At 41.0% G+C, this 25,343-nt stretch overlaps 1 protein-coding gene across 2 annotated transcripts in view; it reads left to right on the top strand.

The window, feature by feature from the left end:
* ARMH4 (armadillo like helical domain containing 4) overlaps nt 1-25,343 on the top strand; it is a 152,338-nt gene that overhangs the window by 55,124 nt on the left and 71,871 nt on the right. For both annotated transcript variants that reach the window (XM_059914307.1, XM_059914308.1), the window contains exon 5: nt 6,426-6,656. In XM_059914307.1, the coding sequence (XP_059770290.1) occupies nt 6,426-6,656 (231 nt within the window). The remainder of the gene's footprint in view (nt 1-6,425; nt 6,657-25,343) is intronic.

The following is a 25,343-nucleotide window of genomic DNA, read 5'->3' as shown; positions in this document are numbered from 1 at the left end:
GTGCTATCTTTATATGGAATAATTGTGCGTGTGTGTTTTATGTTGATCCACGTGCTTATTTGGGATTCAGATAAATGAAAATAAAATTTGGGTTTATCTTAACCCCAAATTACAAAATTCAGAAAGCATTACCCTATAGCCTTTAACATATAACCTGGTAGTGTTATTTGAATGAGTTCTTCGTTTAGTTTCAGTTCTTTGAGTCGGGGATCCTGTTATTGTTTTTGGCACAGTTTTATTTGCTGAATGATTATTTCATGTGATTATCCTTTGTGCTCAGAGGTGTTCATAACATTATTATTTCTCTTAGATGCAACTATTGAAAGACTGGCTAAATACAGATGACTTTCTTTTCAGTTTTTATTAGTGCAAGAAGCATGCATACAACTCTGGGTTCTTTTGTACCTGTCCATTTGATATGTTGCCTTTGTGCTTGTCGCAAGATTACTCAGAGGAATGTGTTACTAATTGCTTATTAAATGCTATTCTGTGTTTCCTTAGATCTAGTTGTTTTGGATCTAGCTCACTGACTGTGCATTCCTCCATCAATCAATTCATTCAGCAAATACTGAGTGCTGCAGACTGCCAGGCACTGGGTTGGTCACTGGTGATACAGCAGAGGACAAGATTGTCCTTCCTTTATCCAATAGTTTTTCACCTTTCTGGGCCAAGCTGCTGTAAAATACATTATTTTGCTAATATTAGAAAGGTTATCATACCTGTTTTTGTTACTGATCTGTAATAGTAGTCAACATTCCACTGGAAATTGCAGCAGGGTACAGGTGACATTCTACTAAAGATGTTTAACAGCTACAAAATGGTTGTAGCCTCCTAATAAATAAGAAAATTCCCTGGCAGAAAAAGATAATGAGGGAATAAAGCTAGACTAAAAGAGAACTCTCACTCCTGTAAGGCTTGTCTCCCTCCTATTTTCTCTGCACAGTTTCTGAAACTTCCTTTTTCTATAGCTGTCTCCCCAGGCTTGCTCAGGTATTAAAAGTGACAACTAGTAAACCTTATACAGTCCTTTGTGTTGAAGGTCAGTATTGCTGGGACAAGGAGAAGACTTTCCTCTTTCACCCCACACATCAGACAGGGTCCTTCCTTTCCCTTTCTCAATATACAATTGAATAATTGTATATTACTCAATCATGTGTTTCTGGAGAGAGTATTCCTCAGTTTTATTGTCTGGCTTGGAGTTAGACATCTCATGTCGGGCATTTCAGGGCAGGGAGGAGAAGGAAGGCTTTACCATGGGGGGTGAGTGTGGGAGAGATTGTGAGACATGAGACACGTTGACCTGAGCAAGGTCCTCCAAATCCCATCGTGAAGGGAGCAAACATTTTGTTTGCGTAGACTTGCATAGATGCTGCCCTCTCCTCAGGATGCAAAAGGATGGAGGAAGATGACTTTTGAGGTCCCGTTCATTATTTTTATAGCTCTGTATTCCTCCCCTCAGCTTTACTGAGGTATAATTGACAAATTAAATTGTAAGATATTTAACGTGTATGCTGGTGAGTTGATACACACATACACTGTGAAAGGATTTCCACCATCAGATTAACACATTCATTGTCTCACATATTTACCTTTTTTATTTTTGGTGAGAACATTTAAGTTCTGTTCTCACAGCAAATTTCAATTGTACAATATGGTGTTTTCAGCTGTAGTCACCATGTTATACATTAGATCCTCAAACTTTATTCATCTTATAACTGAAAGTTTGTATCCTTTTGCCAACTTCTCCCTATTTCCACCTGTAACGGCAGACCCTGGCAATCACTTTTCTAGTCTTTGTATGAGTTAGACTTTTTTTTTTTTTGATTCCGCGTATAAGTGATACCATGTAGTATTTGTCTTTCTCTGTCTGGTTTATTTCACTTAGCATAATGCCCTCCAGGTTCATCCATGTTGCAAATGACAGGATTTCTTTTTTTTTTTTAAAGGCTGAATAATATTCCATTTATGTTATAATATATTTATATTATATTACACCTATCTATGGGTATAATATAAATTATATAATATGAATAATACATATAAGTATTTATAAATATATACCACATCTTTATCCATTCATCTATTGATGGCCACTTAGGTTGTTTCCATACCTTGGCTATTGTGAATAATGCTGCTGTGAATGTGGGGCTGCAGATGTTCCTTCAGGGCAATGATTTCATTTCCTTTAGATATATACTCAGAAGTGGGATTGCTGGATCAGATAGTTAGCTCTATATTTTAAAGAAGAGGAACTGACTGAACACGCTGAGGACCAAATAGAAGTTGTCCTTGGTGGTTGGTGGTGGTCAGAGTAGGGGTCCCCAACCCCAGGGCCGTGGACCGGTACCGGGCCGTGGCCTGTTAGGAACCGGGCCGCACGGCAGGAAGTGAGCAGCGGGTGAGCGAGCCAAACTTCATCTGCCACTTCCCGTTGCTCCCCATCGCTCGCATTACTGCCTGAACCATCCCCCGTCAACCCCCGCGGTCTGTGGAAATATTGTCTTCCACGAAACTGGTCCCTGGTGCCAAAAAGGTTGGGGACTGCTGGGTCAGAGGACAACGGTTCAATGATGAGAGCTGGAAATCCATGGCTCAGAGCTCTGGCTTCGCCTTTGCGGTTCTTAGGGGATCAGTATCATATTGTCACAATTATTCCATCTAGTACAACCCTCTTAGGTTTGTGGAGAGGAAACGTAACTAAAAGTGATTTTATAACATTTTAAAAATAATGAAGTGTTCTTTTTAGCCTATGACAAATTTCTGTCTATAGGAGGAAGGTCAGCAAAATTGTCAAATAGTCTTGATGATCCCTGGTAGTTTTCTCCATAATCCAGTGACCCTGTTACTTTTTCTCTATCCACTGTCCTTCTCAACTTCTCTTTAGCTAGAGTCCCTGGTCCATCTTTTTTACCCCCCCAGCTTTATGGAGATTTTATTGACATATAACATATGTAAGTTTAAGGTGATGATTTGATACACACACACACACACACACACACACGGTAATCATTTTGCAATATATATATATATATATATATATATATATATATAAATATATATATATATAATATATATATATATATATATATATATATATATATATTGCAAAATGATTACCACTGTAAGGTTAGTTAACACTTCCATCCCCTCACATAATTACCATTTTTTTTGGTATGGTGATAACATTTAAGATCTCCTGTCTTAATAACTTTCAAGTATATGATACTGTGTTGTTAATCATAGTCACCATGCTGTACGTTAGATGCCCAGACACAATCAACTGCTTCTTCGTCCCCCCCTCCCCAATTGAGCTCTCCTAGCAAAACTTGGCTCTGGTTAAATGTCTCTGCCTACTCTACTCCTCCACCCATTCCTGCACCCAAGCAGCTGAATGTGGCTGAAGAAAAACACACGATCATCTTAACACGCCTTACTTTAAATTTATGACATCACATCTCATGTGGACTCATAGGGTTGCCTGGCGGTCCTACCTCATTTTCCCCAAGAATTCACTCACACACTCTTCAAGATGACTATTTCACACTTTTTCCTGTTGCCTCAAACCACCAACATTTCTCTTCTCCTTTCCAGTTTTTTATTTGACTAAGTAAAGAGATATGATAACTTTCACGTATTCCCACCACCAAATCTACCCACCCGCTGGCACCTGTGCCTGCTATGGCAGAGGATGTAGTTGAGCTGGCCGTGCACTGGGCCCCCTCCCCTCTCTGTAATAGCAAAGAAGCCAACCTTATATGGTGGCCACTACGTGCCAGGCTTAGTTCTAAGTACCTGATATATTAACTAATGTAATCCTTACAACGGCCCTGTGAGGTAGGACTCATACCAGTTTTACAGTGAGAGAGCTGAGGCACACCAAAATTCAGTAACTTGTCCAAAATCACGCAGCCGTAAAAAGTTTGTGTGGCTCCAGGGTCCATGTGTGTAACCTGTCCATTATACCTCATCTCTTGGGACATTCCTCTAGCCGCTCTCTGCTCTCTCCTGCGTCATCAATTTCCCCCTGTCTACCAGATATTACTCATCAATTACAAGCAAATTCTAGTAGCTCCTATTTTAAGAACCTACCCTTGACCCCATATCTCCTTCCAGCTACCCCCTAATGTCCCTGTTCTCTTTTTCAAATTTCTTGTGTTTTCTCTATTTGCTGTGTCTACTTCCATTTTCCTAATTTTCTTTGGAAGCACTTCAGTCTGACTTTTGTCCCTACCATTCCAGGGAAACAAGTTTTGTCAAGGTCACTAATGACTTCCCAAATGTCAAAGCCAGAGTCTCAGTTTGTTACTCAGTCCCTCAATCTTAGTTTTTCTCCCACCTGTGGTCATTTTTCTGTCTCCTTTGCTGGATCTCCCTCTGCTGGCCAACCTCTAAATGTTCGATTGTCCAGGGCTTGGGCTGGACCACTTCGCTTTCATCCACTCTCATTCTCTTGGTGATCTCAGCCAGTCTCAAGGCTTTAAATATAATTTATAAGTCGATGATTCCTAGGTTTTTATTTCTAGCTTTGACCTTCCTTAGACTTCCAACATTTCCATTTGTATGTCATAGGCACAAGGCACCACACAATTAATATATCTCAAATAAAATTCTTGATTTTGCTCTTTATTCTTTAGTTCCCATTTTCAGTAAAGTGGGGTCTTCCTCCCACATCGCACATTGTAATTATCAGCAAGGCTCTACCTTCAAATTACATCCCAGATTTGACCACTGCTCTCCCTTTCCCCTGGGTTTTGAAATAGCCTCCTATTGGGTCTCCCTGCTTTGTCTCTTGCTCTGATATAGCCTATACTCCGCCCTGCAGCAGAGTCATTCTTTATAAATATATGTTAGATGTGGCCCCTGCCTACCCCTTCCCCCTCATTTCCTGTATTCTCTCTGTCCCTCCCGCCCCCCAGCCAAGTCTTCTTTGCCATTCTTAGAACACAGCAAGCAGACATCTGCCTCAAGGTTTTGGTCTTGCTGTTCCCTCTGTTCTCCTCTGCTTGGAATCTTTAATGACCTAAATGAAACAAGAGAATTCATTATTTTGGTATGATCTCTGTTCAAACTTTACCTTATCAGAAAAACTTTCCTTGATCTCTCCATCTATAATAGTAGTACCGGGCATTTTCTATCTTCTTGCTGGTTTTAATCAGAGTGTAATGTATTGTATATCTATTTGTATATCTCTTTGTTTGCTGTACATGTCCTGAGGGACATATCAGCTCCATGAAAGCAGAAACATCATTGCTCTATCCCTAGTGCCTGGAACTAGGTGTTTGATAAATATTTGTTGAAATTTTGGAACAGTGACAGGTATTAAGGCCCACAAAGTTAAAGGATATATAAGAATGAGAAAGATTAGAGGTAATGTTTTTTTTAAGTTAAGAAAACCTGTAAATGATAGATGAAAAGGGATATATGTGGAGAAAATTGTCTGGAAGAAGAAAAGGAAAGTCTCAGAATTCTTGGGTGGCTTTACTCCTCCCTCTCCTCTTTACCATCTAAAAAGCGTTCCCTGTTGCAGTCACCACTGTGTTCGAAGACAAGGGGGAGACCAAGGAAAAGGCCTTCAGTGGATTTTGTGGGTCCTTGTCCGGGGCTTCAGGGGTGCCTTCAGGATGTGGGTGGGGGCTCAAAGTATTCCTAGAAAATTAAAATTAATGAAATAAAATGAAATTGGGGGCCTTATGTTTCCTAAACCAACAGTTTTTGAAGCACCACAGATGACACATTGTGAATTTAACTCTTATGATGATGGTAATGATAATGATTTTTTTCATGTGTTGCTTTTCTGACTGTCCTTGATCAATATTTCATTTCCCAGTCCCCTTTAGAATTGTATGGAGAATGTTGATGTAATGGTTTCCCGTCTCTTGGGTCACTCCTCTGTAAGGAACACAGATACAGGAGTGGATTTATGGACCTCTCACTTAACACTGTTGTGAGTTCTACTCACTAATGTGGAAGAAGAACAGAAAGAAAACTGTGCCAACATAATGAATTCTCTTGTTTAGTATTATGAGATAGAAAGAGATTGGAACACTCCTTTTAAATTCTGTTAGTATTTCAGTGTGCTTTCTAACAGATAAATCTTTAATGATCTCCAGAAAACAGGAAGAGGATGTTTCCTACCCTTGTAAGTATAAATATGGCTTTAACAAAAATCCGTATTACCTGAACTTTGACTCCCAATAAACATGACGCATGATAATCATCTGACATAGCTGTGGTTTTGAAAGTTTAAAATGTGAGTATACGGTGGGCCTGTAATCCCGCAAAGCTCATATTGCTCAACTTTGGCTATAAAATTTGTTTTGAAAGGCCAATCATGATTGTTTTGTAGTGTTTGGGTCATTTCAAAAGATTCATTTGTATGCACTCACTGTATTTCTTCATGTTCCCTTTGCTTTCTTCTTGCCTAGAGGGAGAAGAAGATGAGGATGAAGAAGATGAGGAGGAGGAAGATGAGGAGGATAAAGATGCAGACTCCCTGGATGAGACCTTGGGTGGTGACACCGAGCTGCCTGGGTTTACTCTCCCTGGCATCACGTCTCAGGAACCTGGCTTAGAGCAGGGAAACGTGGTCTCTTTGGAAGGAGCCACTTACCAGGTGCCGGACACCATCGAGTGGGAACAGCAGAGTCAGGGCCTGGGTAAGAGTCATGTGTGTTTCTTTCCCTCCTCTCTCCCCTCATTTTAGTTTTCTTAGGTGACAGCTTTCCTTCATTGGCATAGATTATGGAACAAAATGATCTTCTGTTTACGGGTGTTTCGGCTGGGAAAAAGTTCTCAGTTCTTTCTTCACTATGTTTATATTTATGCTCTTCAATAGTCAGGCTCCAAACAGTCTCCATCTGCCCACGAAGAGCACGGTTACCTAATTTTTGGAAGGAATTCCATCTTTCCTTCCCAGCTGGAGGACAGCTGTCGGCTATGGGAGGACTTCCAAATGGGGAGGAATTGTGTGTAACCAGTCAACTGCACAAGCAGTGTGAATGGACTGGAGTCAGAAAACAAATGTATTTTGTCATCCTCTGTCCTTTTAGAATTTCCTCCCTGGGGAAATTCTTCCTTCACTTCTGGGTGAGCTTGCAGCCGTCCCATGACTTTTCTGCTCATTCTCGTGGTTGCATTTCATCATCAAATACAATGTTGTTTCAGCAGTTAGTGTCCAGACAACTCCAAGCTTACCTTCTCTTGTGCCCAGCCTAGATTTTCGGTGAGAGTTTCCGCTGATGCAGGCTGACCCCGACTCTGACACTCTCTTCCTGTCAGCAGGGACGTTCCTCTGTCTCTCTCCTCTTACCTTTTTCTGGAGAGATGCTATTAAGCTCTGGGTGATTCTTTGAGGCCTCACTCTCTTGACCTGAGGGGAAGTGACCTCTTCTCCAAAGAAATCTCCCTGAAACTCTTTTAGTCTTTAAAAGACCCGTTTATACCTTAAGTACAGCAGAGGTTAGATTTAAGAGTCATATAACCAGCGTTTGGAGTATTTCATTGAAAATTTGGATGTTGGTCTTGGACTTCGCTCTGGAATATCATACTAGTGTATCCTGGTGCCTCGGTTGAAACTTCCAATTTAGAATCTTATTACATATGATTTCTTAAAGATTGTTCTCCTCTCCTTCCATGAAAACTCTTTCAGATTAGTGATGAGGAGGGGTAAGTGCATTAAAATAAGTATGGAGTGGGAAGGTCGCATCATCTGTTTATCACACGATTGTGTAGTTTAAAACAAGCTCTCTCGCTTTTTTCAAAGCTCAGACTGAAGTTGGTAAACCTTTAAAGGTTTGCAGTCAAAGGAGGAATCCTTTTCATAATCTCTAAAACTAAGGAAACATGCATAAGGATCTTTAATCTTCTCTTCCATTATAGAATTCTTTCATGAGCTGTCCTTTAGATTTGGTTAATTAATTTATCCAAAAAATGGAACACCTACTATGTTCCTTTGCAAGGCATTGGAAACAGAGAAAAATAAGGCAGTGCCTTTTCTTGATTAGAGCAGAGCCCACTCGTAAAGGCTTCAGTGCCGGGTGGGTGAATTCTATAATAAAAGTAGGGTTATAGGAGGTCAGAGCAGAAATGTAGAAGGGGGCCATTTAGAGTAGCTTGGAGAGTTCAGAGCTGTCGCTTGAAGGATATATAAGTAGGAGATAGCTTGCAGGAGAAAGAGGTCAAAGACAGAACATACACAGAGGCATTGGAGGGATGAAAGAGCATGGCATAATACAGATGGGTTGGCAAAGAACGCAGTAAGTGTGTAAAAAGAAGCTCTAGGAGATATAACAGCAGACAGGGCTGGAAAGGTAAGGTAAGCAAGGATGCATCACGAAGATCTGTGACTGCCAAGAGATTTTCCCTCGTCCTTTATGAAAACCATTCTAGTGATAGTGCAGTGGAGGAACAGGTTAGGAGCGTGAGACTGGGGAGAGAGAAAGGCCACTTATGAGACCAATGAAATGTACATGTGAGAAACGAAGGCATGAACTAAGGCAGAGGAAGTGGGATGAAGAAAAAGGAGCCAACCTGAGAGCTTTTTGTCACGGGTACTAACTGATTTGGGGGGATGAGGAAAAATAGAAAGAGAGTTGAGGATGATTTCTAGGTTTTTAGACTGGGCGAACAGGTGGAGAGTGATGTCTCTGATGAAGAGAGGGAATAGAGGGAGCGACTTGAACTTGGCATATTGGGGAGATGATCAGCTAATTCTGGGCACATTGAATATGAGGAGCCTGTGGGGTGTCCAGGATGGACTTCGATTTTGAGTCTTGAATTCAGGGAAGAAGTCTGGGACTGAGAAATTATTCTGGGATTATCACCCTCTAGGTTGGCATAAAGGTTGTAGTTGAAATGTACCTGGGATTTCCTGTGGAATATGCTTATGGTAAGCAGAGGAGGTGATAAAGGATGGACTTCCACTGGACAGGCAGAAGGTATCATACATGTGCATACAATGCTGTATTTACTAAATTATTTCCTGAACAAATCCGGCATGTAATTGGGCAGTAATTACTTTAAAAACATCAAATGAAACTGCTAAAAGCTTATAAATATATCAAAATATTATAAAACAAACACAAACACTGGCCTGGGAACATGTGAATAAATATTTAGTCTGAAATGCACCGGTTCTACATGAACTGGTTGAGATCAATAAAATAAAATACAAAATACCAATGTAACTTATTACAGAGGTTAAACACAAAGACAAAAATCTACACATCAAGTGACTCCTCAGGTAGTGGATTTATAATATGGAAGGATCATGGACAGTTGAACAGTCTTTTAAGTATGGATTGGGTGAATATTTAGGGACTGTACCCCTTTACTGGAGAGAGGGTTGCTTTTGTACAGAGGTACTCTATGGAGGCCATATGGCATCTATTCCTGGACTGTGGTCCAGGAAGCCAATTTTCCCCACTTAGGAAGTTGGCTTACCATCTATGATAATTATAAGCAATCGGAGAGGCTATGAATCTTAGAAAAATCTGTAGCGGTTACAATTCAAGGGTAGCATGATCATTTGGGCTCTACCCTTTTTCAACACAAATTTACCATTGAAGAAGAGTCAAATTTTTAAAAAATCAACTTTATTGAGGTATAAATTATATACGATAAACTGCACTCAGAGTATGCAATTCGACGAGTCTTGACGGTTGTCAAGATGGAGGCTACATTCATGTGGCCTCCATCTCACTGAAAATGCAGAATATTTCCATCACTTCCCTTTTGTCCCCCCAATGATTCCTCATGCCCTTTGCAGTCTGTCTCTCTCTCAGTCCCCAATCCCAGGTAACTACCGATCTACTTATATTACTACAGATTAGAGTGCATTTTCTAGAATTTTATATAAGCAGAATCATATAATACATACCTTTATGTACCTGGCTTCTCTCACTTAGCATAATGATTTTGAGATTCAACCATGTTGTGGTCTGTATCAGTAATTTGTTCCCTTTTTATAGCTGGGTAGTATTCAATTGTATGGATATACCACATTTTGTTTATCTAGTCACCTGTTGATGAACATTTGGGTTTTCCCCAGTTTTTGGCTAATAGCAGTTACATTTTAAGGTGTGTAGGGCATGAGGCACAGGACAAATAGCCCTATTGTCCCCCTGTCCTGATTCCAGCCTCCATGCATGGCTAAGGTTTCTTAAATTAGTGATACCAATTTAGTGATCTGCTATGCTTTTAAAAGTGATTTCCCCAAGTCCTGAATTTTTATTTCATATCAGATTTTTCCTTTTAATAAAATTTACCATTTTCCTGGTTGTCTCCTACCTTTTACTGCCACTTCTTTTTCTGATATCTTCAGTTTGCCAACATGTTTTTAGCATTGTAGTTTTCATGGGAACCAAAATAAGGAACAAATCTTTCAAGCCCTTCCTTTTTTTCCACTGTGGGAAGACTGGGTTAGAGTAGTAGTGTCCAGGTCTAGGATTTTATTAGCTCACCAACTTTTTCTTGGAGGGACAGGAGTATTTCCTATTAACTCAAAATGAGTGACAACTTCTGGATCAATGTTAATTGATACAGTTTCCTAAATGTTCTCAGGTCATGTGAAATAGAGGGAAACCTCCCCTATTTGTGATGGATTTTGTGGTACCAAGAATAACGGCTCCCCAAAGATGTTGACATCCTAATCTTTGGAACCTGTGACTATGTTATCTTACATGGCAAAAGGACTTTGCTGATGTGATTAGGTTAAGGATCTTGAGAGGGAGAGGTTATCCTGGATTTTCTGCAAAGGCCCAGTGTGATCACGAGTGTCCTTATAAGCGAGAAGTATCAAGTCAGAGTCGGAGAAGGAGATGTGATGACAGAAGCAGAGGTCAGAGTGATGTGGCCATGAGCAAGGAATTCTGGCAGCTTCCAGAAGCTGGAAAAGGCAAGGAGATGGATTCTCCCCTTGAGCCTCTAGAAGGAACACAACCCAGCTGACACCTTGATTTTTAGTCCCTCAAGACCCATTTTAGACTTTTAACCTCCAGAACTGTAAGGTAATAAATTTGTGTTGTTTTGAGTCCCTAAGTTTGTGGTAATTTGTTATAGTAGAAATAGGAAACTAATACAGATTTCAATAAGTATTTCATGAGCAGCTTCATTTTAGAAGTAGAGCTTGCGTGACAGCTGTAGTCTGAGTGTGAGTGTTATAAACTTAACTATAGTTTTTTCTTAATGAATCACTAAAAATGCAAAGATTGAGACCTTTAAAAAGTAATCCAATTTAATATAATCATACTTTAATTGGCCATCTTATTCATTCCTATCTTTAAGTGGGTTATTTTTATTTATAGACTATCACATCCTATCTTACAATATGAATGGTATTCCAAAGCAAATGCTAAAACCCATAGAAACCTTTAAAAATGAACAGATTGAAGTGGGTAGTTGGGATTGGCTAAAAATAATACATACTCTTTGAATAGATTATCGTTTCATTTTCTGTGAAGTAACAGGAGCAGAAAACTTAGACGACTTTCTGAGGCAAAGCAGTAGATCCATGGCTTAATTCTGTGCACTTCTGTTTTCTGTATTGTCACATACACATTGCCTGTAAAGCTTTGGAGAGAGAGAGCCCTATTTCTTGATCTTGCTGTTGGGAGGTGTGATTGTGGACTGAACTATAGAGGACAGAGAATCAGGAGTGAAAGTTCCATGTTATGACTGAGGTGCATTGATTGGTAAAATGCTAGTAGCATATAGGAAGCTCTTTATTTACATATGCAGAATCAATTTCTTTTCTGATCTAACAAGTTTATTTTCAAATTTATTGGTAAGAACCTGTACAGAGAGCAGATACTGTGACCCACACTACTTCTTATCCTTTCACTATAATAAATCACACGATTATTCTTTTAAAAGTATAAAATCAATATGGGCAAAGTTGAGTCAACATATCCATTTTAATGTTTAAACATGTGCAATGTAATTAATGTCTGGTGATTCTTTCCTCTGTGCATTCTGTATCTGCTAGGATGCCTTTAGCTACACGTAGCAGAAACCTTAAATTGACTTAAAGAGTAAAGAAATATATTTTCTCTGAAAACAAGAAGTCCAGAGATGGAGCTCCTGGGTCAGTTGACTCAGTAGCTCAGCTGTCATTGGTGACTCATGTTTTTCCAACTTGCTGCACTGTCCTCCTTGGGATGTTCACTTTGGCCCCAGGCTGGCCTCCTTACAGTTGCAGTGGCTGCAGCAGTTTCAGATATCACACCTAGACAAGACATTGCTCAGACAAAGAAGAGGACTGTCTTTTTACTGTGTTCCTTCCTCAGGAGAGAGGAAGACTTTCCAAGAATCCCCCAGTAGAATTCTCACCTCTGATTGGCTGGGATTAGGTCACATGCTCATTTCTAAACAATCATTGACAAGGGGAATGTGATCACATGACTGGTGGAACGGATGGGGGCATGTGTCAATCACTATACCTATCTATGATTTCTGTGTTTTCTGTTTACTTCTCTTGTGGCTGATTCTTATCCATGTTTCTTTTCTCTTCCAAGAAGCCTGTGACTAATCTTGTTAAACTAATATATTTATCTTAAATATGTTTTGAATTCATGAGTTCTGGATGAGGGCCTGAGGGTGGTGGTATTGTTCCAAGAAGAGACCATTTTTTTGGCCACTTTATGGTTTGGTTGATGTTCTGAATAGATAAGGCTTCCAAAAGCCATCAGTTAGTTAAGTGCAGAATTACTATAGCTGTCTTCACGTTTTTTTCAAAAGCCTGCATCTAACATTGGGATGGACTCCTGATTTAGGAATTGGAATATTTTCCTCTGGAGGTCTTTAAAAAACATGATAAATATTCAATTAACAGTATAGAGATGTTTGTGGAAAGCAGAAGAATGAAGAGCATTCATGTTTCTAGTTTTTCACCAGACATTCATAGAGCACATACTAAGTGTGTGCTATGTGTTGTGGAAAGAGTGAGAGGTTGACCTGTAAAGAGGTAAATTACCATGGGGCAGAGAATGGTTCTATAGATGTGAGGCCAGTGGCTGAGCGATTACGCAGTGGGGAATTGAATCATCATTTACAACCAGGGGTTTCTTTGAGCAGGCAGCCATCTGTGGGGGTGTGACTTCGGGAGTGCTTGTGTGATCTCTAATTTATATCCCCCTCCCCATTTTAACATGGTGCCTACTCTTCAATATTAAGAGCCTTCCTTTGGATTGCAATAATATACCTTGAGAAGGCCTTACAAAAATGTAGATCTGCTGTCTGGATAGGATAACCCATAAGATGTTATCATGGATTTATTATTATTTATCAGGTTCATTACCTGGTGATTTAGGATGATTTTAATATGAAAGAAAGAGAAAGTGTTTTGAATTGGTAGAAAGGTAGAATGAACTGCAGGCAAAGGGTGAGGGGGTTCGGCCTTAGAGAAACTGAGCATTGGTCTGTGAGAAAGTCAGAGCCTTCGTCCTCAAACGTGTCAGCTCTTCTCTTTCTTCTCCCCATCATCCTTCTTGTTCTTTTAGAACACTTAACATGTAGCTAAGACTGAACACTTAAATATAGTGCAACACGGGCTGTGACAGCAAGAAAAAGATGCTCCGTAAAAGATAGTGGGAAGTGTGAGATTTCAAACAACTCTTCACTGCAACAAATGTCAGTGTATTTTGGCATATAACATGTTAAGCTGTGTATTACGAGGTTGCTCAGGAAGTTGCCGGGCTAACGTGGTTAAATATGTGTAAGGAAGGAGAAGGAAAGAAACCTTAATCCAACGTAACCAGCGCAATGTGAGTGGCAGATTGGCTAAAGCCCCCGCACCAGTGGTTGTCACTCTTGGCTGAAACCCCCTGGAGAGCGACAAAAAGTACTGATACCTGGGTCCCACCCATGGAGCACAGCTGTCCTAGACTGGGTCTGCTGGTTGTTCCCTTGGCATGAGGCAGCTTCTGTTTGTGAAGGGGATGGCGAAAGAGGATTATCAGAAGTGTTCTGTGCTCTATGAATTGAATCTCCATTAGTAAAGATTTACGTTGCTTGTAATGATCTTTTGTGTATTGGATTAGTGTGCCTTAAAAAAAAACCCCCAGCTTTTTACAGTCACATTGAGATTAAAGTCAATATCCATGCTTTAGTTTTCCCAGAAAGCCCATGGTCACATTGATTTCGGATGCACGCAGCAGTTAAGTGGCAGCTTGCAGCATGCAGCGCGAGTAGTAGCTGGAAGCAAGATCTTAGTTCCCGGACCGGGAGTCCTAACCACTAGACCACAGGGGGCAGGGGCTGGGGCCTGGATCCCTTGTTCTTGCCTGCCTTGTCAAGAATGAATTCAGGTGAGGCGGCAAAAGGTAAAGAGAAAAGTAAAAAGTTTATTGGAAAAGCAAAGTACATGCGGAAAGATGCACGGGTGAACTCAGAGAGAGAGTCGCGCCTTTGGGAAATACTTAAATTCTTTATAAAAGGGCAGTTTTCCAGGTCTTTGTCTTCCTTCTGGCCAATCATCTTGTTTTGTCCCCCCTGGCTAATTTGTCTCAGGACCCTCCCCTTAGGTGCGCACGCACCTTTCAGCCAAGATGGATCTTGACGTGAAGGCGTCTGGGAGAAGCAAGACTCAGTGTGGCCTGGCATTGTCCCCTGACTTTTGACCTGCAAGGAGCCTTTCTGCGCATGTGTAGTGTCTCCCTTGCCCCAAGGATGGGAAGTTTATGGCCTCTTGATCCTTTACTCAGACAAGGTCTAGCTCCTCTCTGCTCCTGCCACAACTGTTATCTTAAGGTGTCCACAGGAGACAAAGCCTGGCTTTTTACCCTGTTTCAGTTGTTACTTCCGTTTTGGAGTGCAAACAGGAGGCTGACTGTAAATGCCTAACCTGGAGCCCACCTATCTCCTATCTCAGGAAATGTAAACAGGAGGCTAGTTGTGAATGTCTGGCCTGAAGCCCACTTTTTCCTGCTTCATGAGATGTAAATGGGAGGCCAGCTGTAAATGTCTTACCTAGGGCCTGTCTGCCTCCTGCCTCAACATGACAGACTTCTAAATCTGTCCCATGGAGGTCTGTACCCTGACTTCTGCATCTGGAATGAGTGAGCATCTCTGGATGTGAGTTTCCTTGAGTAGGTACCTGCCAGTTACTTGGAGTTCCTTCCTGTCCTCAGACGGTACCCAGGGTTTCTGGATTTAAGAGTAATGCCATTTACTCTTTCTTTGGAAAGAACTGAATTATTTTTCTGAGACAAGAGGAGCAGAACTTGGGTGTAGACCTCCTTTTTCCACATTAGGCAGGACACACTAGTGCCAAAGTTTAAATTAGAGATTGTGATCCCTGCCTCTACCCACCTCAGGAGAATGAGTGCTTAAGGGATGTTAGGTCTGCAGAGCAGGATGCCTTCCAAGTCCAAGAAATCATTTCTTCATAGATCTTTCCATCTGAGCCATTGGTTACTTGCAGATTATTAGTAGTTGGGGATTTCTAGGGGAGAAAATCTGTCCCCATGCCTGTGGTGAAAAATCTGACAAACTCAGGATTTTAGGTTTTAAATGCATTTATTTCCTGAGTTTTCCACTTATTTATTTATTTATTTATTTATTTATTTATTTATTTATTTATTTTTTCTAAAGGAGAGTGTATTAGAGAGAGAACCATTACTTTAAACATAATTAATTCTAGGGCTTTCTTTCTTTTCTTTTCTTTTTTTTTTTAATGCTATTCTTGTCTGCTTACATTCTTTTTTTTTTTTTTAATGTATGTATGTATGTATGTATGTATGGCTGTGTTGGGTCTTCGTTTCTGTGCGAGGGCCTTCTCCAGCTGCGGCAAGCGGGGGCCACTCTTCATCGCGGTGCGGGGGCCACTCTTCGTCGCGGTGCGCGGGCCTCTCATTGCCAAGCACAGGCTCCAGACACGCAGGCTCAGCAATTGTGGCTCACGGGCCGAGTTGCTCCGCGGCATGTGGGATCTTCCCAGACCAGGGCTCGAACCCGCATCCCCTGCACTGGCAGGCAGACTCCCAACCACTGCGCCACCAGGGAAGCCCCACTTATTTATTTTTAACCTGTTATATTGTAGGTATTTTTATTAGAAGGTGTAAATCCTCTTTTTAGCATGGAGTAGGTTATAAATAGGTTAAATACATAAAAGTGAATAGACTTCCTTCCTGCTGCCCACTTCTAACCGTGCTCACAGGTATGTTCTGAGGACACCCGTCTTGAACCAAAAATCAAAAAGATAGCTGGCCAAGGCTAAACAAAACCAGGTTCTGGCCTAAAAAGAATGTAATGTATTCTGGGTTTTTTTCTTTCATTTTGGTGTTCATGACACTTCTGATGAGCAGTTATGTATAATGGCTACAGTCAAACTCTTATGTTCCTTCAACATAGGAAATGTTACGTCATTTGGAACGAGGAAAGGATTGATGGCATGGATGATTTTGTGGGTTGTGTTAAATTTTCTTTTTAGGACTGACACTTAATGATTTTTCGCAGCTCTATGTAGGACTTTTGCACCAAGAATTTCAGGCACACTGGAATTGAGGCTTTGAAATTCATTAATTCCAAGAGTGGTAGAACTCAGACCATTAACACACACACACAAACACACACAGAGTTCCCTTTGCCCAAGTCAGCTGTGGGACACTGCAAATTCCCTTATTCTCCTCCAAAGATTTCTTTTGAGAAAACTAGTGAGGAGTCAACTCTAAGTCTCAAACGCTAATGAGGGAAACTCGTAGAATAGAGTTAGTGGAGAGCACAGTGGCAGCCCCAGCCCCGTCTGCAGCTAGCTCCCCTGTGCATAAAGCTTCCCTGGGGATGTTCCTGTGTGGAGGAAGGGAAATCAGTCTTGGTTGTTAAAACATTGATCTTTGTGCAGCTGGGTCTCTCCAGTACTGTAGTAGTAGGTTCTGTGTGATCTCAAAGAACTGCCAACCTCTCGAACTGGCCTCAGGAAGCCAGAGCTATTTTTGAAATTCAGAGGATTGGTGGTGCGAATTAAAAATACACCGCAGCAGAAGTGAAGGAGAGATTGAATATAAAATCAAGGAATCAGAGATTTCCATCAGGTAACTCAGGGATTCAACAGTTCATGGGTAGGAAGCATTTCTTATAAGTGTATTTGTTTCTTTTATACACCCCTGATATATTCAAGGACCTCCAGGATCTGTCTGGGGTCTCTCTTCCTTCCTCGTTTCTCTCGACTGCTTTGTCCAAGACCTCTGCCTTCATCGGGCTGTAATCACTGTCACCAGAACATGCATCAGACGTTTCCGGATCCCGCATTTTTTTTCTACCACCATTATTCTTTTTTCCTGGGATGGTCTTCTCCATTTTCTGTCTGTCTGCCCACCCCGCGCCGGCTCTCGCTGAAGCCTTTCCCGGGAACCCTAACTCCCACTCAGTCCTCCCCTGTGAAACTCCCCCAGCCGTTCTTGGCAGTAGGGCTCATTCCCAACTCCACTATCTCATTTTGCTTAGGACTTTTTTGGAAGTGCACAGTATCTAGTACTCAGCATTGAGTACTGTTGATTGATTAAAAGGGGGTTCTCTTCCAGCTGGTAGCCATGCTGGACCTGAAACTGTCCAGCACAGTTGGGAGGAGGGATGGGGATGCTTTATTGCGCCCTGACAATTAAACAGTAGTCCCTTATTTAACTATCCTGGACAGCACTGTGGGGGACGGGAGGGGGCGTGTTAAACGGAGTTAGTTGGATTTGTGGAAAAGATGGTAACTGATCAGTACTGAGGGTTCTCCGTAATGCTTATAACTGAGATTAAGCTTAAATATCACATGACAGGTAGAACTTCATGTGATCTTAACTTTCTCTGGTTCTCTCTACTTACTTCAAAATAGTTTTTACATCTACAAAGCCCTTAGTAATGAACTAATTATAGCATGCCTTCAGGTCATCAACCATAGATAACATTTTGAGGCTAGGTTTTTTTCCGGAACATAATCTAATGTTTTATATTTTTTCCAGCTGTATTGAGATATGATTAACATAACATTGTGTGCAACGTGTTTATTTGATACGCTTATATACTGCAAAATGATTACCATCATAGCATTAGCTAACACCTGCCCTGTGTTGAGTAACTACCTTTTCTTTTTTGTGGGCAGCAATCTAACATTTTAGAATGAGCTTGGAGTGATTCTACGCCGTTTAATGATCAGACCTTGAAAATGTTGGGCCAGCTACCTTCATTACCTTGGAATCTGAATCAGATGAGAATCAGATGATTGCATTCTCATAGTGATCAATCATTTAAAAATTTTCCAAATAGCTAATTAGGTGGCTTAACGGTGATAAGGCCTTTGATAGCTTCTACCAAAGAATAAAAACAGCCATAGCATCACCTACATGGAAGTGAGAAATTTATTAAACCTGATTCGCTTTGCCACTGGATCATTGCTTCTCCAAGTCAGAGAACTGAGTTGTCTTTTTGTATCTCACTTCTGGCTGGAACAAACTTATAATATAGTATTTTAAATGTTTTAGGGTTCTGGTTTGAACAAAATTGTTCTCTTTTCATGTCTTTAAGGCCCTTTAAAAGGCCCTGGATAATAGGTTCTTGTATCAAAGGTTTAAAAAAAGAAGTAAATTTGGACTTGTTGATTTAGGAAGAGCCTTCTGGAACTAAACCCAAATATCTCAGCTTCACATTATTCATCTTTATTTCTGTTAATGATCTGTGTGAGATAAGAGACTTAATGCTTTCCAGAAGTTGAAGCCCTTATCTGTATTTTCATGATTAAACTATATTGAATTAGAGAATTGGAAAAAAAATCACATTTCATTCATTAAGAGTGAATTTCTTATGTGAAAATTCAGCAGTCACTTTTCCTTTAGAGAGCTAAAAAAGGATTCTTGGAACTAAGCCAGAAAATAATCTCTTCATCAGCTACAGTTAATAAAAACATTAATAAGGCACATACATTATATCTGAGGAGAGTGCTTTGAACTAATTTCTTTGTAATCAGAATGCACTCATAGGCTCAGTTGGGGAATTATTAACATATGAAAACATCTAGTAGGCTCTTCTGGGAATTAAACAAGAAATACAGAGAGGACTGAAAAAAATTTCGGAAATGAAGAAACTGAGTATAAATTGTCCTCTTTGAAAAATACAGAGGAAAGTAAACAAAGATGATGTTAAAAAGCTTCCAATTATGTTAAAACAAAATTGAGAAAGTAGTGAAAACAGTGTCCTTATCTCTTGATTTGAAGTTACATGATGCTAAATTAAGGTGAATTAATCGAATGTTATAGTTCCGCTGTGTTAAGAATCTGGAATATTTGTAGTCTCCCCAGTTTTATTTGTCTTCCTTAATTTGGATCAGAGAAAGAATGCACTTAACTTTTGCATTTCAGAAAATAGAGCAATTCAGTAATTTCCCCCTCTCTCTACTGAGATCATAAAAAGAAGATGCTAAATCCTCAAAGCTTAGCTTAGTGATCAGCTGAGGTTGAAGTCAGCCAGTTCATTTCATTTCAGCATTTGAGAATTAATAACCATGGGGTTCTGATTTTCCAACTAAGAACTTTTCTGATTTTCTGTTGGACAGAAAGATTTTTTCACAGAATCTGGCACAAAATATAGATATGTGTCCAACAAGGAATGCCCAGTTTCAATTCATGTGAAGAATCTTTAAAATAAACTTTACAAACATCCAGATTATCAAGACCCAGGGAAGGAATTTAAAACAGAGGAGTGTTTACAGCTGAAGGATTTTTTTTTTTTTTAATTTACCATGTTAGCTATTTTTTTTTTAAGAATTTCACTTTTAAAATTAATTAATTAATTAATTAATTTTTGGCTGTGTTGGGTCTTCGTTTCTGTGCGAGGGCTTTCTCTAGTTGCAGCGAGCGGGGGCCACTCTTCATCGCGGTGCGCGGGCCTCTCACTATCGCGGCCTCTCTTGTTGCGGGGCACAGGCTCCAGACGCGCAGGCTCAGTAGTTGTGGCACACGGGCTTAGTTGCTCCGCGGCATGTGGGATCTTCCCAGACCAGGGCTCGAACCCGTGTCCCCTGGCAGGCAGATTCTCAACCACTGCGTCACCAGGGAAGCCCCCAGCTGAGGGAATTTTGATCTACGCTTTCCACCTCTAAGTTTTCCTGCAGGGCTGAAATCTTTCTGAAATAATGGGATTTGAATTTCAAGCTGCTCCTCTTGAGACAGGACAGCAACTGTTTGGAACAGGATGGCTTTGATGAATCCTTGGGGATAAATGCTCCAAGTAATGTTGGCAGCTTCCAACGGCATAAGGTTTGATATGAAATCAGCCACAGGCACCAGGGGAACTACCACCTAGGTTTGTTTATCACAAGCTTGATAAAGTATTGCACATCCTGCAGGACCACGGCCTTGGGCTTCTGAGCCCTGCCATGTGGGAAGCAGGTGGGTGATGGAGACCATGCACACAGAACTAAAGTGAAGAGTTGTTGCTAGGTAGGCCTTACTATTCAGGGCTGAGCCACAGAAACCACAGATAGTTCTAAAAACAACTCATTTACTTAATCCACTAATGAAAAGGAGGTAGGGGAAAACCATGGGAAAAATCATGATGCGGGGGAAGTTTGTTGTGTTCTCTTTTCTTCCTCCTTCTCCTTGGTCATCATCCTTATCATCCTCGCTTTCCACCCTTCCTTTCAGCACTGGTAGTGGCCACCCAGGACTGCCCTGGGATCCAAAGAGGCTTCAGTCTTTTCTTAATCCCTTTCACTATATCAGAACACTCTTTCTTTAAGAACTTTGTTTAAAGACTTTGAGGGACCGTCAATAATTCATAGTTGTTAAAAGCTATATTTTTATTTTATTTATTTATTTATTTTTAAATAAATTCATTATTTATTTATTTTATTTTTGGCTGCGTTGGGTCTTTGTTGCTTTGTGTGGGCTTTCTTTAGTTGCAGTGAGCGGGGGCTACTCTTTGTTGTGGTGCGCAGGCTTCTCATTGCGGTGGATTCTCTTGTTGCAGAGCACAGGCTGTAGGCGTGCAGACTCAGTAGCTGTGGCTTGCAGGCTCTAGAGCGCAGGCTCAGTAGTTGTGGCGCATGGGCTTAGCTGCTCTGCGGCATATGGAATCTTCCCGGACCAGGGCTCAAATCCATGTCCCCTGCATTGGCAGGCGGATTCTTAACCACTGCGCCACCAGGGAAGCCCCCAAAAAAATATTTTTAAAGAAGATATAATTATGATTCTTGATATAAAATGAACATGTGTCAAAGATTTTAAAAAGTTCATTAATTAATAAAGGAACCAGGTGCATGCCACAACTGGTTCAAAGGAAAGATCAAAGAATCACAAATTTACGTGGAGTCAAGGACTGTTTCAAATTTGGCTCCAACTAAACCATAAAATTTGCAAATCACTTGTGTATTGTCAAATAAACTCTAACTTTTAAACAACAACAACAAAAAACAGACTGTTAAAATTAATTTACAAATGGATGCAGGACAGACTTTTTCCGAGGGATGAGGGCTGTTTCTCCACTGGACAATTAATTTTCTTGTCTAGAGAAGAATTATTTGTATGGCTATCAGTTATCTGCCGTTTAAAGAGTTGTGAAAGAGTCCAAAGGTGATTCAGAGCCCTAAAGGGAATCAGATAATTCTCAGGGGCTCCAACACTCCATTAAAGGAATATTCAGTAATGTCTTCCTTATCTCAAAGAATACCTTGTAGCCCTAATTTGTATGGAAGCATTTGTATTGTAAAAGAATACATGTTAACTAAAAGAACTGAGTGGTAGACTTTGGATAAATGGGGATGTATCTGTCAGGGAAGGTCAGTTGCTGTAACAAACAATTCCAGTCTCAGTGGCTTAACACAGTAGATTTATTACTTCCCCTCTTCACAGTTCCACTGTCACTAGTTACACTTCCACCAAGTGTCCCCACTATCTTCTTGGGCCTATGCGACCTCAGTGGATCCTCTGCATCCAGCCAGGAGGCAGGAAAAAGAGAGAACTTAGGGAAGGCTGCTCGTAATTCCTCAGCCTGGAATGGACTCATTTTCCTTCCACTTAGATTCTATTGGTGAAAACTAGTCATGTGACCCCACCCCACCCGGATGAAGGTGGGGCAGATGGTGGTGGTGGTGGTCATGGTGGTTATTGCAGCTTAGCTGAAGCAAAACCAGCTTGGTGACCACTTGCATTTTCAGGGGTATGCTTCCAGGGGCACTTCCTCTAGGAAGGCAAACCCCAGAGAACTGAGGAAAACCCAGTTTTCTATTTATAAATTATTACTAGATCCTTAGTGATGAGCGGAACACAGTGTCTGCTCTCCAGGAGCATATGAGTCATGGGGATGAAAACTCTATAATGTGAGACAGGAAGTGACATATGCTGTGGAAAAAAATGCTCTGATAGTACAGAAGGGTGAAATAGTAATTTTATTTATTTATTTATTTAGGCTTCATTGGGTTTTCATTGCTGGGTGTGGACTTTCTCTAGTTGTGGCGAGCAGGGGCTACTCTTCGTTGCAGTGCACAGGCTTCTCATTGCGGTGGCTTCTCTTGTTGCGGAGCACGGGCTCTAGGCGCGTGGGCTTCAGTAGCTGTGGCTCACAGGCTCAGTAGTTGTGGCTCGCGGGGGTCTAGAGCTCAGGCTCAGTAGTTGTGACACGTGGGCTTAGTTGCTCTGCGGCATCTGGGATCTTCCCGGACCAGGGCTCAAACCCGTGTCCCCTGCACTGGCAGGCGGATTCTTAACCACTGCACCACCAGGGAAGTCCTGAAATAGTAGTTTCAACCAAGGGGAACCATGGAAAGCATTAGAGGCAACATGCAGGACGGTAGTTGAAAGCCTAGAATTTGGAGTCAGGACATCTTGAATTCAAGTCTTCTCTTTGCCGCCATTGACCCTGGACAAATCTTTTACTTCTCTGAGCCTTGGTTTTCCTAACTCTAAAAAAGGGCATCATAACTGTTAGCTCATAAGGTTGTTGTAACTTTACATATATAGGTATATACATGCAAAGTGAAGCAGAAGCTCATTTGTATGAGATTTTGAAGGTTAGGTCGACTTCAACAGGCAGAGAAGGCAAGGGACCTGGTAAGAAAGACTCCTGGGTTCTGTCCTTTGTCCGTATTTTCTCAAGGAGCTTGTATACATTGGGAGTTCCCAGTAAGACTATTTGTAAGAAGAGGGAATCCACTGCCCAGCACAAATTTGAAGACCTAGATGCTCTTGAGAGTGCAATCGTTGAATTATTTAAAAATCTGACAAGGATTTCTAGTGGCTTTTGCTGATTCATTCTTTTTTTTTTTTTCAAGCATGACCCAGTGGTTGTCCACCCAACACTCCATTAACCATTCAGTTTAATGAGTGTAGTGTGAGGAGATTTAAAGTGATTGCCTGTCTTAGAGACAGCACAAATAATTGATCAGAGTTTTTCACTTTCCAGATATTAACTTCTTCAAGCTGTAGGTAAGGTTTCTGTGTCTTTCCTATATTTTTACCTCTAAGGGTTATTTTTCCCCAGGTTAATTATATATTCTAATTTTTGGAACATGTAGGACAATTATAGAATGCCATTAGGAAAGAAAAACTCACAACATGACTATTTTCAGGACATTTAGTATAAAGGCAGTAGCATTAAGATGTGAACTTGGAAATTGCGAGTGTTTTGTACTGCTTAGTAGCCTCATGCAATTTTATATTCCAACTTCTCTGCATCATGAATGTCTTAACAATAATTTTATACAGCTGAGTATAATCCTTAGGAAAAAGCAGATACAGTGCTTCTTGAATATTAAGGTGCATCCAGATCACCTGGGGATCCTGATAAAATGTGGGTTCTAATTCAGTAGGTCTGAGGAGGGGCCTCAGATGCTGCATTGCTCCCAGGAGATATCGATGCTGCTGGTCTGTGGACCACACTGTGAGGGGCAAGGGACCAATGGGCATACTTTTTATCTGGGAAGTTGAGGAAGCCTTACTTGGGAGATTAAAGGGTCTAGAGGTCTTTTAAAAAAGGAGTTAGAATTTTATAGTATCTGCTTTTATTAAAGCTGCAGTTGGCTGGTCCTCTCCGTCCTCCATTAAGGACAGAATTCTCTAGATTCTTAGACTAGTTAGTTTTGGCTCTGCTTTAAAGTTTTTACTTATTTAATTTATTATTATTATTTTTTTACTCTTAATGATAGTGACAAGGGCATTTCATCTCTCTCTGCCTTAGTATCCTGAAAAGTAAAACCACCTGGCTGTTACCTGCTGCAGAGGAGGAGTGGGGATGGACTCTGCCACTCTTGGCTAGTGTGTGTAATCTTACTGACAGATCTTCTTACCATGAATCCAGCTACTCAGATCATTTCCGTGGTTATTATTTGTGCTGATAAGAAGTTTGGAATTTTAGGACTTCCCTGTGGCTCGTAAGAGCAAAGTGCCAAGGAAGCCACCCCCCAGCTCCCTTCAGGTAAGGATCACAGGCTGAATCCTAAAAAAGAGCCACATGAATGTGCCATTTATCACGGGAGAGTCCCAGTCAGAGCAGATTAGAACAGGGCAAATCCAGCCTTGCTCTTGGGAGAAAAAACATCAAAGTACATACTTCTTCAAAGTTTTTATTGAACACCTACCTTTTACATAGCGTTTTTATGGGCACATAAATGTAGAGTAAAATTACCAGTAGTTGCTGGGTGCTTGCTCTGTACTCATACTGCAAAGCACTTGATTTACTTTGCATCATTTAGCTTTCATAGGTAGATATCATTGTTCCCTGTTCACACTTAGGGGAACATCTGGGTGTCCCACAGGTCAGAATGGCTCCCAAATTTCCATGGTCTCAAAGTGGCTGTGACATTTCCAGGTATCACATCCTGATGTGATTATGGCCAGCAGAAAAGAGGGATCATCTCTTCCTTATTATCTTTTAAAAGAAGGAAGACTCCTAAAAGCTGCTCAAAGATCTTCCTTCATCTCTCATTGTCTGTAGTTATATCATATGCTCATGTCTAAACCAATCGCTAGCAAAAGAAATAGAACTACAGTGGTCCCATTGCATTAGTCTAAGGGTCAAGAGAGTACACCTCAAATTCATCCTGATGCCTGTTCTTTAAATAAAGTTTTATTAGAACACAGCCCCACCCATTTTTTTTAACCTGTGGCCTGTGGTTGCTTTCACCCTACAACAGGGGTCCCCAACCCCCAGGTCGCAGACCAGTACCAGTCCGGCCTGTTAGGAACCGGGCCACACAGCAGGAGGTGAGTGGCGGGCGAGCGAGTGAAGCTTCATTTGCTGCTCCCCATCGCTGACATTACTGCCTGAACCATCCCCTGCTCCCCCCACCCCCATCCATGGAAAAATCATCTTCCACGAAACCGATCCCTGGTGCCAAAAAGGTTGGGGACCACTGCCCTACAACATCAGAGTTG

This window comes from Balaenoptera ricei, chromosome 2 (genome assembly GCF_028023285.1).
Source record: "Balaenoptera ricei isolate mBalRic1 chromosome 2, mBalRic1.hap2, whole genome shotgun sequence".
NCBI lineage: Eukaryota > Metazoa > Chordata > Mammalia > Artiodactyla > Balaenopteridae > Balaenoptera > Balaenoptera ricei.
This window is presented reverse-complemented; position numbering and strand designations above follow the sequence as displayed.